This window comes from Euphorbia lathyris, chromosome 7 (assembly GCF_963576675.1).
Source record: "Euphorbia lathyris chromosome 7, ddEupLath1.1, whole genome shotgun sequence".
NCBI classification, from domain to species: domain Eukaryota; kingdom Viridiplantae; phylum Streptophyta; class Magnoliopsida; order Malpighiales; family Euphorbiaceae; genus Euphorbia; species Euphorbia lathyris.
In genome coordinates, this window is record NC_088916.1 from 52,384,249 (window position 1) to 52,398,642 (window position 14,394).

General features: G+C 36.1%; 1 protein-coding gene across 2 annotated transcripts; it reads right to left on the minus strand.

Moving 5' to 3' along the window:
* Positions 1 to 11: 11 nt before the first annotated feature.
* On the minus strand, positions 12 to 6,239 carry LOC136235557 (mitogen-activated protein kinase kinase kinase 5-like). 2 transcript variants are annotated; one of them, XM_066025291.1, is made up of 11 exons: positions 5,615 to 6,239; positions 4,455 to 5,252; positions 4,282 to 4,369; positions 3,663 to 3,725; positions 3,412 to 3,575; positions 2,502 to 2,577; positions 2,337 to 2,396; positions 2,137 to 2,262; positions 993 to 1,190; positions 756 to 856; positions 12 to 658 (listed from the first exon to the last, which is right to left on the minus strand). In XM_066025291.1, the coding sequence occupies exons 1-11, from the start codon at positions 5,974 to 5,976 to the stop codon at positions 439 to 441; spliced, it is 2,256 nt and encodes a 751-aa protein (XP_065881363.1). In that variant the 5' UTR covers positions 5,977 to 6,239; the 3' UTR covers positions 12 to 438. The 2 variants fall into 2 exon arrangements, with proteins under 2 accessions (XP_065881363.1, XP_065881364.1); XM_066025292.1 differs by having other exon boundaries at positions 4,455 to 5,246; positions 5,615 to 6,234.
* Between the last annotated feature and the right edge of the window lie 8,155 nt (positions 6,240 to 14,394).

The following is a 14,394-nucleotide window of genomic DNA, read 5'->3' on the forward strand; positions in this document are numbered from 1 at the left end:
AAGAAAGAAAATTAAAAAAAAATCCATCTCCCATAAACAAGAAATTATTCCCATATTTTCAAAAGAATTACAGATTCCTATATTTACAAGTTCATCAAAAGCACTTCAGTTCTAACAAATAATCTGTATCTATTTCTTCCCTGTCATCCTTGAATCATCTTAAGACCCTAACCCCTTCTATTTATACAAAAAGCTCTAGCCATGATGATGAATATGCAAATGACCAGAACATTGATTCCAATAAACTTACAATTAAATAGTTAAGATGCCCTCTCTGAAATTTCAAGATAAACTCGATTGATAACCGGAACCTCGAGGTTCATGAGCTGTGAACCTGAACAGCAACATCAGGATCTCCAATAAATTCTGTTAACTATCTTCTTCTACTTGATGTACATTTAAAGGAACTTGCTTTTATCAAACAATGACCATCACACTTTAGATGTGTGGAACTTCCCTTCCATGACTCCTTAAAAGCGCCAAAGGATGGTTATTCACAGTCCCCAGCTGCATATTGCTGGGAACATTTGAAGAAGAGCTGAAATTACGCGGACTGTAAACGTGTTGTGCTGCAGGGAGCACTTCAAGTTGGGAGTAAGAACGATGATGGGAAGATCCAGTACAATTGAATGTGTATACACCCCTTTGCTGACTTACACTGAGGAAAAAACCAGAGAAATAAAATTATTATAATTGCAACACAAAAATTAGATCAGATGATCATACAAAGATGTAAATGCATGCAGTTGTATTACCTGTTGCTGCGCAGTTTATCGTTCATAACCCGAGTGCACGGTGAGACAGGCATAAAATCATTGCTTTTTGCAGCACATTCTCTTGAACTTTGTGAGTTATCCTGCAAACAGAAAACATGTAGCAGAACACGATCATGTATATTCTCAGGGTAAATAAATCATAACAAAGTTTATCAATTGGAAATAAATAAATAAAAACTGTGACATTTCTATCAGGTTTAGTGCCGTGAGGCTTACAGTTGATAATGCCTGCCTGCAGGTTGACATATTGCGTTCACTTGAATTTTGCATGAAAGGATGATCAAGTAGCATACTAGCTGAGGGTCTCTGCGCAGGGTTTCTTCGAAAGCAGCAGTGGAGAAAATCTTTTGCCTCTGGAGACATTGCTTCTGGTATAGGTGGAGATTTATTCAACACTTTGAACATTGCTTGAGGCTGATGTGCAGAATAACATTGAACAATTAAAAAATAGAGAGTATAAAGACCCACACACATGCATGCTCACGAATTGTAATAGTATTCAAAATGAAAACATGTGCAGGGATCCAAAGATAGGCCCAGCATGGAAACATAATACGAATCAATTAATCATCGTATAGTATTAGGCAACATAGAGAAAACGAAGTATGAGTTAATAACTCCACGAACATAAAGATGCTTTTTGCCAAATCCTGGCCAGTGGAGAACAGTCCTTTCTTTTCCTTTCAACTCAACAATTACTAGCAGGATCCATCATCCAATTAACACTTCTATGATGTGCCAGAAAACAAAAATATCTTATATTTTTTCAAAAAGAAATATGTTTTCTATCATAAGTACCAAAACAAATAGATAGAAGGACCTAAAAATAAGAGCTGATAGGATGTTAGGAAACTTGCAATAATGAGTTATCTAAAAACCTTAGCAGTTTTCTCAAGTATCCTTCCCTTCTATACTGAGTTTATAATTCTGGAGGGTAGAATCGTTTCAGAAAAACAGCTTTCATAAAATGATATTAAGATTTTTGTTTGATTGAGGCAGTTTGACAAGAAGTACACATCAGGTAGGCAGGCATTGTTCTCGACAACAGATTTCTCACCTTCTGTAGCCCTCAAGCAGATGCTCTTAATCTTAAATCCACAATGCATGCTAGGAATGCAGCTTATAGACTCAAAAAGAAATAAAAAATAAAATACAGAAGTTGTAATTGTAATTCATTCCTTATGAGAATAATTTGAAATGATGGTAATATAATGGTAAGAGAAAATTTACTTAAGTAAACTTTCTTGTTATTTTAATATCTTACCTAAATATTGAACTGAAAATGAGCACTCTAAACAGCAGGCATTTGGAAACTTTCTTAGGGTACAATAAATGAGTATAGATCAAATCTTGAACTCACCCCTTGGATCTCACCCCATGGAGGTTTACCAGTGAACATCTCAATGATGGTGCAACCCAAACTCCATATATCAACAGCCAAAGCAAGATCTGGATTTGCATCTTTCTGCATCACAGCTTTTATGACCTGCAAACATATAACCATATTAAAGAATATCTAGCATTATGCCATTAGTAGATCTCAAATATCTTAACATGTACCTCTGGAGCCATCCAGTGTGGACTTCCTTTCAAAGACAACTCGTACGATAGTCCAGTGAGCTGCACATCAACAGAAGGTAAATGGTAAAATGAAGATGCACAGGAAAGACAGTACTGAATATTTTCTATAATTATCAAACGTGTTCAAAGGTATTTAACACTCACGTGCTTTGCCATTCCAAAATCTGCCAGCTTAACTACCCCTGATGAATCAACGAGAAGATTGGCTCCTTTAATGTCCCTGCGGAATGCAAATCTCTGAATCATTAAGATTCCATATTGCTGGAAAATGCTTAGGCTTTGTGACAAATAAATGCATCAAACTTATTTTTGGTTATTTTTCAGATTTAGCTAGCTCTTTGATCTTTGACAATTTATTTGTTAAACAGATATGCAAATCATGTTGCTGATTCTCTTACTAGAGCATCAGGTTCTGAGTCAAGTCTTGGGGAGTGGTTGTCCTCTCCTTTTTTGGATTGTATACTACTACTTCGATTTAATCAATCAAGCTTATTACAACAAAGCCTTAGTCCCGAAATGATTCGGGGCCGGCTAACATGAACCATCACACAAAACCGTGAAATCAAGTCGTGTCAGCGACATAAATTCTCTCCCTCCACTCCGTCCTATCCACTACCATATTTTCATCAATCCCCAATAAACTCATATCACTCTCGATCACCCTCTTCCAAGTTTGCTTAGGTCTTCCCCTACCCCTCACCATTACATCCCTTTGCCACTCTTCAGTCCTCCTAACCGGCGCATCAAACGCTCTTCATCTTACATGGCCCAACCACCTTAGTCGGTTTTCCCTCATCAAGCGCATCAAGCTTATTATTTCAAAAAAAAAAAAGGTGCATCAAGCTTCCACATAAAGCTGTCCATTTGGAATGGCGTGAAGTACAAGAAGTAACTTTCTACTTATGCACAACAAACAATAATCGTACTCAATTTTACAATACAGAACTTGTGCATCACTTATTTGAACAAATGATATTTTATTATTCTGCCTAAGAAGACAACAGCTTGTTAAAGTAGAGAGTTGCTCTTTTAATTTCCCATATACATCAATTACCTGTGGATAGTCTTTTTGCTATGCAAATAAGCCAATCCGGAGAGAATATGGCGAGTGAAATTACGGACTATAGATTCTGTCATAACTCCACAATGTTCCTGTACATATCTGCTGATTGATCCAGGATAAATGTACTCCAAATATATGTAAAAGTGATCATCAACCTGAACAAAATTCAGTGTTTTGTTAATCTAATCAAACTTGCAAAAGCTAATATGCAAAAGGCATACAATGAAAAGAGCTAAACTTACTATCTCACTGCCGTAATACTGCACTATATTTGGATGCTCTAGATGTCGGAGAAGTCTGATTTCCTACACAAACAACACAATAAAAATAATTCATACTTGTATCAGTTTAATTTCCAGTCAGTGCAATTCATATTTGCTTCCGTAGTTAAGACGGCTGAGAGAACATGAACTAGAACTATGAAGGATCATTCAAATTGATGAAATTATAACGAGTGTCAAATTGCAATGCTCGAGAACAGTATAACTCTTTTCCTCAGAAAGGAAAAATATACTCTTCTAGCTTTCTTAATGATGTATCAAGAACCAGAATCAATCACAAAGATCTTTATGTCGCAACAGAGACAAACCACAAGCCCATGATTTACAATCCCCCTGCAACTCTTTTCAGTGCCACAGTAAAAGAACCAACTAATGTTCACTCTATATAAGATAAGGTTGGATTGGAGTAAACTTTACCCGCAACCACTTTCAAAATTTATAAAAAGCCCTACATGAAGGATTTTTATAGACAAGTAAAACGCAAATAGTTGGGCATAAAACTTCATGTCTTTGACTCTAGGTTACCACACAATAAGACAAATGCCTAATAAATAAGTTTTAAGGGACTCTTTGAATATACCTGCTCCAGTTGCTTTATGCATTCAGTAGATTTGGGATCATCAGGGATGATATCGACTTCCTTGATAGCACACAAAGCTCCAGTTTCTCTGACAAATGCAACAACAAAGTACTATTTAATGCTGAAGAATTGAAGAAGATAAAAAGTACCAAATTTTCAGAATGCATGCGTACCTGTTGGTTCCAACATACACAGTTCCATATGTACCTCGTCCAATAAATTTTCCTTTCTGCCACTGAGGTTTCCTCAATGATACATTTGGATTCTCTGTTGTGTGATGGAGAACCAGTGGTGGCAATGGCATAGATGATAGTGGTGGCGTAGCTCTAGGAGGGAGAGGTAATGGGTGTGGACTATTATTACTTTCAGGCCATTCCTTAGAACTTCCTGGAGGCAATTTATTGTGGGATGTAAACGAAAATTTATTGTAATTTTTGGGGCTGGGGCTAGGGCATGGAATTTGCAATGATTGACAATGAAACGGAGAACGATTTGGAGTATGCACAGTTTTCACAGGCGACACTTGTGAAGTTCGACCAGCAACCCTACCTAAATCTAGGGCATCCAAATCTAACCCAATCGGAGATGCCTGTGAAGCCATAAAATATGGTAAAAAGTCTGCTGTTTTTGACCTTTGAGGGCTGACAGCAGGACTGGAGAGACCACTCGTTGGAGCACTCCTGGGAGAACCAATATGACTCAACTTGGAACTAACAGATTCAATATTTACATAAAGAGATTGCCCGTTAGTATACTTGCTTAAATATTTAGCTGAATCTTTGGAATTAGTAGGAGAGAGGTCCCCTCGATTTGATCTTCGTGGACTAACTGCAGGAGTTGTTGGAGCACTTCTTACTGCAATCTTCAGTCTTGAACCTGAATTAGTACTCTCATCTTGATATAGCCTACAATGACACTTGCTTGAACACGAGGCAGATTTTGGGACAACATGATCTGCACTATTCCTGAAACTCCGTATAACAAATCACAAAGCCAGATCAACATAGAGCCTATACAAATTAGTGTGAATCTGTATAAACGATCCATCACTTATTTTAGAATTCGAGGCACTGGCAGTATACACCATACAGAAAAGAATTAGAGAATTGTGTGATTGAACAAGTTTAACTTAATAGATATATTAATTAATTGCCCGCATGAAATCCGATTACCGGTTGAAAAAACTTAATTAAATTAACTTCATTCCAATTTAATTAATATTCAATCAGGTGGATAACGAAATTTTAGCATTCTCGTTAGGATAGCTAAAATGTTGATACTCCTACTCCTACTCCTACAGATTGAGCAGCGAAAGATAAGAGGATCATATTACCTTCTCAATTCGTCAGGTGATCCTAGAAGAGGCTGCCCGAAATTCCAGCCGGATGACTCGGGTCTCTTAGTCAACGGCGTTTCAGGGAGAGGCAACGGTTGCGGCACGGCCGAAGAAAACCAAGGATTAGAAGAAGAGGGCTGCTTCGTAGCAGAACCGGGTGAATCATGAGGCGAATTGAAGGGATCAGTGAAGTGCAATCCGATATCTCGATGAGTGACGTGCCGGAGCTTCCTTTGGCGAGTGAGCTTCCGGCGATCAGAGAGAGAGTCAGCAACATTAGTAGAGGTTTGTGTTGCACAAAAGGAAGGAGAAGAAGGCGTAGAGGAAGAAGAGTAAACGGTTTTTTTCAAAAAAGGCATTTGAGCGATAGGAAAGTGAAAGCTTCATGAGAAAGAATCACAACAATCTTATCACTGGTGGTAGCTCCGCCATAAGGAGAAAATCATCGGTTACTTCTTCGCTTACTTGGGGAGGGAGGGAAAAAAATATAATTTTCCATGTAAATTTTTCTAAGGTTTTGAATTTGTTTAGTCAACAGTGAGGAATCTGACCCAAATTGAGTTTTAACAAGTCTCCGAAAACACAATCAGAAAATGGAGTCAGAAACACGATGCCCTGCAACCAGGTCAATACGTGACTCACACTTGCCTCTGTGGCAGGAGGAACCCCAAAGTCAAGGATGACAAAAAGACAAAATATCTTCCACGCGCCGTGTGCGTACGGCTCAAGTACGCACCTGATCTAATAATTATGATATTTTTAAGGCTTAACTAGATATTAATTAAGTAGTATTTAACAGCTAAAGTGTGGGTGGGTTTTTGTAAGTTTGGCATAGTAGAAGCAGACCCTAAACTCTGTTCTGGGTTTATATATAGCCGTCTAGCCGGTTAAGCTGGCTGGTGTCTTATTCTGTCTAATTTGGCAATTAAAATTTATTTATTTTTATGAATTTAAAATTGATATTTTGAATTGGAAGGTAGTGATTAAATATAATTAATATTTGTGTAGCTAATAACAAAGTTTGACAAATATGAAATGGGAGAAGAAGCTGAAAACAATGTCAGTGAAAATTGTTAATTATGTTGACTTGGTCATAAGTAGGGAATGTTTGGTTATAAGTAAAATTATGGTTAAACATGATTAGTGACGGACCTAAGGAGAAACAACACAGGTTCGAGCATCGTTGTCAAAAAAAAAAAAAAAAAACTTTAAAAACTCCATGAAAATTGTGTAATGTGGAAAATGATGTGTGATTTGTTTCATATGAATAAAATTAGAGTATAATCTGACTTTTATATATCCACGAAGTAAAATTAAACTTTGTGTATCATCTCATAACTAACTTATGATTATATAACGAGCTTCTTGCATATTGTGACAATTTGCTGAATTTCCAATACTCCCTCTCAAGTTGTGGATGGGAGTTGCATCAATCCCAATTTGCTTAAACTTGACCACATTTGATTAGAGTTTAAGGGCTTTGTAAGCATATCTTTTAATGGTACCTATGATGAAATATATGGGGTTGAATGAAGTTATAAAAAAAACATTCTTTTGAGAATGTGACAATTTAATATGTTTATTCATGGAAATAACGTTGTAAATGATATAAATGTATACCGGTTGTCACAAATGAAGTGGGATAGGAAACGAAAGTTCATGTTAAACTTTATTATTAGATAAACTAACCATTTTAGGTAGCCATTAAGCGATAGTATACTTCTATTGATAACTTTGTGATAACTTTTTGTTTTTTATTTTAGGGTTAATACACATATTAGCCCATGTATTATCACGGACAAATAGATATGCCCTTATATCAAATAAACTCACAAAACTATCTTTGAACTTTCCACAAACTTGTAATTATACTCTAATCTAACAGACCTATGATGTGGCATAAACGGTGTGCATCTTCACTTTCCTTCCACTTAAACATGCATCTTCTACTCTTCCACCTCATATCTCTCTCCTTTTTTCTCTCTTTATCCTTCTCCTCTACTACCGAACTCCAACTCCTACTCCAAATCAAAACCTCCATTGACCCGCACAATCACTTCTTAACCACCTAGAATTCAAACGCTGATCCTTGCGGTGGTTCTTTTGAAGGCGTGGTTTGCAACGGGGAAGGTCGTGTTGCTAATATTTCTCCTCAGGGAAAAGGTCTTTTCGGCCAGATTCCGGCGGCCATAGGAGCGCTTAAGAGCTTGACTAGTTTGTACCTCCATTTCAATGCACTGAGTGGAGAGATACCTGGTGAGATTGTTGAGCTGAGTTAACTCAGTGATTTGTATCTTAATGTGAATAATCTCTCCGATTCCACCTCGGTTTGGCAACATGTCTAATCTTCAAGGTTTGTTTATCAAATTCTCTTAGAAATAAACATCTCAATTTGTAATTGTATTCTTATTCCTTCAAAAATTGAAGTGGTTATCATGGAAAAGATGAAATCTGGAGCATATTAAATGCTCCATTCTAGGAAATTAAATATTACAGTTTGTGTATTTATTTTTTCAAAGTTTGGTAGCCTCTAAAATCAAATCCGCATTGGCTTGAATCTTAGTCCATTAGAAGTCGTCTATCGAGGCCAAGGAGCCGTCTTCGTTCAAGCTTCTGATTCTAATCTCACCATTAACGAGTTTGATAAAGCTCCGAAATCAGTCACATAGTGGAGGAAACTCTTGTCTTTCCACGTATGTTTTACTTTCCAAGATGGTGCTGCCATGTTGGGTGTTAGGTTCAAGCATTGCGTTACAAATGGGATTGGGAGTGTTGAGTCATGGATGAGTCAAAGTGTTTTCACGGAACTGTTAGATTAGGGTATAATTGTAGGTTTGTTGAAAGTTTAAGGATAGTTTTGTGGGTTTATTTGATATAAGGGCATATCTGTTTTTCCGTGATAATACATGGGCAAATATGTATATTAACCCTTTATTTTATTTCCAGAGATGTTTTTAGCATTACACAATAACCAATGACTAATTTACAAGTTATTTTGCAACGACCCTAATAACAGATGTGAACGTTTTGGATACGATATTTTACATGGAGATTTGGCTTATGCAATAACTGATGGTGGATCCTCCTTAGATGTTCCAGGTACTTAGACACATCCTTTAAGGGTGTTGTTCTTCCTAATCAAGATTCTTTCTTATCTCGTCTAATTAGGAGTCTTTTGGCATGCGCGTTATTCTCTTATTCTTACGGAGTCATATCCCCTTTATTATTATTTCCTTAACATATAAGAGTTAGTTTATTAATATTTAGAGTAGAAATCCTCGCTCATATATAAATGGTTTCACTTTCATCTAAGATACAAAGATTATTTTCTCTCTTAATCTAATGTGATAACAACCTAAATGTATTTTTCTAGAGTGAAGAATAAGGGCAAATCAATAGAAATAATGTCAAATCGTTATTCCTTTTAGAAGAAGGATTAATGACAATTAATGACGATTAGAACATGATCAATGTGGAATTAATGATAATTAATGCAAGATTAATGCAGGAGTGAATATGCAATAATGAAGAAAAAGGAAGGAGTCTCTAGTGATATGATAGCAAGTCATTTGGGCTTTTGTTAAGAAGATCCGACATGACTTAAAGACCTTAAATGGGCCCTGGTCCATTCAAGATAAAGATAATTGTTAGTCTCAACCGAAGCATTGACCAATGTCATAGCTTTAGTCATCTTAATAGTGCCGAAGGCAGTCTTTAGAGGAATTTTTTGGAGACACATGGACCAATCAACACACTAGACTCCAAACACACGCTCCTCACTTTCATAAATACGTTGGCACGTAAAGATATGGTCCAAAGGCCTATCATAAGCTACCACGTGTCATAAACACATCTCTAATTATCTATAAATAGCAAAGGCGTCCCAAGACTCCAGGTATCTGATTTCTTAATCATTTGACTTCATTCATTTAGTTTTGATATTCTATATAATATCACTGACTTTAGCATCGAAGAAGATTCACCGGACTCCGACCCCTTTGATGATGGTTATTGTGATTTCAGGTGACCAGAAATCTTATCAAGGATCAATCATTCAGAAATACGGTAACATTAAGTTTTTTTTAATGAAGCACCCTCATTCACTCAACACTTACTATATTTCTCCCTTTGCTAGTTAAAACCGAAGTAACAAACAACTACTGAATACAATCGAAAGATTAAGAGTTCTTCATATGGAAAATTGTATGAACTAATCTATCTCAAACGATTACACAAATGTGGAATTTTGGTGTGTTTTGCAATTTCTATGTTATTATCGTATATCTCTCTTTGCTTATGTTCGTCTTGTTGCACTTTGAGCTGGAGCTTGCATGATATAAGCAATAATTCATTCTAGCCATTTGAATGCAGAAGATGTCTATTGAGAAATTTTTTCTCAATTCTTCTCTTGGATTCTGATATGTTTGTTGAATCGCAATATCTGAAAACTAACCGTCAAAGAACCGTTGAGAAGTTTTGTCTTTAGTTCTTCTCTGCGATTCTGGTCAGGCTGGAGCGTTTCTATTTTCATGTATGGAGAGAGATGGATTGCTGTAGAGACGTCAGTTTCTATGCAGAACAGAGCATGGTAAGTTTGGGGAAGACAACATTGTTGTCTCTTCTAGTGTATTGGGCTTCTGGTTCGCTGGGCTTTTCTTCTATCTGGGCCTTTGTTTGGTGAAGGCATTTTGCTTCTATTTGTTCACTGGACAGAAACATCCTAATTTCTTTGAACAGTATTTCATACCGACAAATTATTAGTTCAAAAAGCAATTATTTAATTCTGAATTTTAATCTATAGAGGGACCTTATTCTTTAATGTTATTTTTGTCAAAATAAAAAATTTATCAAAATTGGGCTTCAACACTTATTTTCCCGGTGCAGCGAGATCCCCTTAGGAAGTATCGTGCGGTCATAGGGTACTTTGGTTCATCGGGATATAGCTTGCGGTTTCTTGCGTTACTTTGTGCCTCAGTGTGTTGCGCCTGTCCGGGCATGTGGGTTGGCTCCTGAGCGAAGAGGCGCTCAAATTCTCCATTGAATGATTACATTCTTTTGTATAATGCCATTTTTTTGTGAAACTTGCAAACTTTTCTTTGAGAAGGAGCTTGGCACTCTTATAATGTGCCCCATTATTTTTTTCATCCCATGTTTCCTTATTTCACTATCGTCTTGGCTGAAGGAGCTCGAATCTCTATATAGCGTGCATTCTAAGATAAATGCATACCCAAAAGGTTTGTCTATCTTTAGCCCCTTTCAATCAAGGGGACGCCAGTTATCTTGATGCTTGTAACTTAAAAAAGAGTGTCATATCATCGAGGTGATATTCTCCTTGGTCATCCACTTTATTTCCTTTTGCTTCACGAGCTCGACCTTTCTGAGCTTTATCCTTATCCGCTTCCACGTAGTTTATCGGTCGTTTGCTATCAGCATATCACATAAAGCTCCAACCTATGACCATTAACTTCTCAAAAGTACGAGGTGGGTCAATATAACACTTTTACCATAGTGGCTCGTAAGTTGTTCCCTTCGGTACCGCATTTGTGGTCACTTCTAATTTCAGCGACTTGACAAATTAAGTCATTTGGTGGAAGCGAGCAAGGTAATCACATAACGACTCTGTGGGTTTCTGATGGACATCATGAAGATCCATGCTTATCTTTCGTGCTTTCACAAATCCCACAAATCAAGATATGAACAAGTCTTTCGAATATCGTAAAAAAAACAACAAACCCTACAACTAACTACTTATACCACTCTTGGGTTGCTCTAACTAAAGTACTAGGAAATATCTTGCACATTATGACTTCATCTTTTGTATATAGATCCATTAAACTCATAAAAGCCATGTCATGATCATTAGGACCTCCCATGTTTGGATAGTGAGGCAATCAAAGAGTTTTCCTATGTAGCGAGAAAAAGGTAGGTCGATGATACTCTACGAAATAGGAGTATGGGGGGCAATATAGTACCCCACAATTCCAACGAGCACTCGTTTGTCTAAAATATGTTGAAAAATAACTTCCCAAGACTCACTCATTGAGGTTTTATCGGAGCTATCTTAATGAAAAGTGCGTCAAATACACCTTTACTTTCTTATGTTGATTATCTGGTTGATGGCTTACCGTATCACTAGAGATACTTTGAAGAGGGATCTTATGTTTATCTTTATGCCCTTCATTTAAATGTTCATGTGACATTGGTTTATCTTTAATCAAATAGGTCCATAATTTCTAATTTTCTTGTTGAAATTGTAACTGAGTTTCTTTCATCTTGGCCCGAGTTTCTTGACATTTATGCAAAGAAGCAATGGGCATTGCGTTGCAATCAACAGTGGTGTTTTGAGTTGTGCTAGTTCTGTTTGAGGTTGGATCATCAGTGTGGGGAGTTTCAACATCATGGTCATTATGGTTAGGGATGTCTTCATGAGTTCCTGCCAAATTTATTACAAAGCTCGAGTTTATTTCCAAATTTCCCTAGCGAGAATTGAGATTACCACGATCAGTCTTTTCATGTGATTTTTCATACATGGTATGAGAGGATTTATCACGTGAGACGATTTATTAAGTTAAGAATTCGGAGCAAGGACGACGTTGAGTAATTCCACACTTATCGCACCTAATGTTTAGATGTGTTGGCTTGCGATATGTCTAACATTTATTAACTTGCTTGCTTAAATGGAAGCTGACTTGTACTATTTTCAGTCTCTAACTTATTCTTATGTACATTCTGATGATAAAATTTATTATATTCAATAGGAGAGAGAATATAATGTAATAAAGAAGAGATAAAGTTACCTTTACCTTTACCGTTTACCATTTATATATATCTTGGTAGCGTTAAAACACCAGTTTACTTGTAGTGAGGCAACTTAACTTGGGACCCTTATATCAAAATGGATCTTTAAAATGTTTTGGGCATGTTCATGGGCTTGGTTCAAATCATATAATATATAAATAATATAGGTAAGGTACAAATTTAACTGTATAGTTTAAAAAAGAACATATTTTACTTAAAAAAACATATTTAATCTCTCGTATAGAAAATAACAACGTTAGCAGGTTTGGATTGGGAACCGGCCAGGAAATCGGTCTGAACCACTCCAGTTATTTGAATACTCAAATAACTGGAGAGGTCAAATCGGAACCCGACGGTCCGTCCGGGAACTGGTGTGACCCCGGTTACTTATTTATTTATTTTCTAAATTTAAACTTATCTTTTTTCTGTCTAAAAAACTTAATAAAAAAATAAATATATAACGATGTTCTAAAACAGAAGAACAATCCCTAAAAATAAGACCAAAAAATTAGGGGTGCACACAAAAATTCGTAAAACTGAAAAACCGAAAAACCAAACCGAAACAAAACTGAAAATAAGGTTAACCGAAACCGATGGACTAGTGTACGGTTTTTAATTTTAAAAATAGTGGTTAATGGTTACGGTTACGGTTTTCATATTCTAAAAACCGCAGTTAACCGAAACCGACCGAATTCAATTAAATATATAAAAATATATTTATTTATATTTATATTTATACATATAATTATACATTATCCCACTTAAAATAAATACAGGGATCAATAGCAAAAATTTAATAAGAAACACTAATTATTTTCGATGACTAACACTCAACGATGGAATATTTCATCCCAAATGTCGTGTACTATCAAATTTGTCACAAAGTAGATAATTAGTGAAATTAATATACATGGATCGGGTTTAGTTGGTAAAGCACGGAGAATAAGAATTCTGGCCCAAAAAACATAGTAATTTAATGTCTTAAAGAGTTGTTGTACGTGAAAAATGTAGTGTCCAATCCATAGTCCACACGTACATAATGCACGCACATCTCTCTCTCCCTCGTGAATCTCTTCAACTCGTCATTGACTCGTCGTTCCACTCACAATAAAAATTAGAAGTTTTATTATTATTATTATTTTATTTACTAATGGTTAGAAACCGAAATAAAAGGTTAACCAACTGAAATAATTGATTAACCGATTAGTGGTTAACCGAATTTAGTGGACTAGTGTATGGTTGGTGTTTTTAAAAAACAGATAAAATGATTAACCGACCGAATTAACTTTAATAGACTGGTTAACCGACCACGTGCACCCTTACCAAAAATCACGAGCCCTTCTCTTTCTTCTTCTCCATCTACTGCCGCCACCTCCTTTCTTCCCTATACGACTGGCCGCCTGACATTGCTTCCGCCGTGGCAAGGATTGCACCGCCTCAAAGCCTCCGCCTAGACAACTTCAACGCCTCCTATTGCATAGATTTGTGGAAACTTCTCTTCTCTTAATGATTTCTGCTCTTGTTAATCAGTTTTTTTTGTTAATGATTTATGTTCTTCTGTTAATGATTTTTGTTCTTGTTTATCAATTTTTTGTTAATGATTTATGTTCTTGTAGAATAATCATTCTCTTGCTTTTTTCTTGCAAATGAAATGTCTACCTTTTTAGTTAGAGGGGAATTGATGAACATGTTTTTAGTTGGTTTTGATATCTGTTCTTCTGATACTGTGTAATTTTTATTATGATATATATAAATATAATTTTAATATATATAATTAATATATATTTATTTATTATGTTGTTCAATCCGATCAATCCAAACCATCCCATCTGACCAAATGATCCGTGATCCAATTACAAATCCGGTTTGATGTCCTATCCGGTTTGATGTCCTATCCGGTTCTGATAACATTAGAAAATAATATAATATTAGACTTAACCTTTAGTCGTAGGTAAATTTATTGGTTGCCCTAACATACA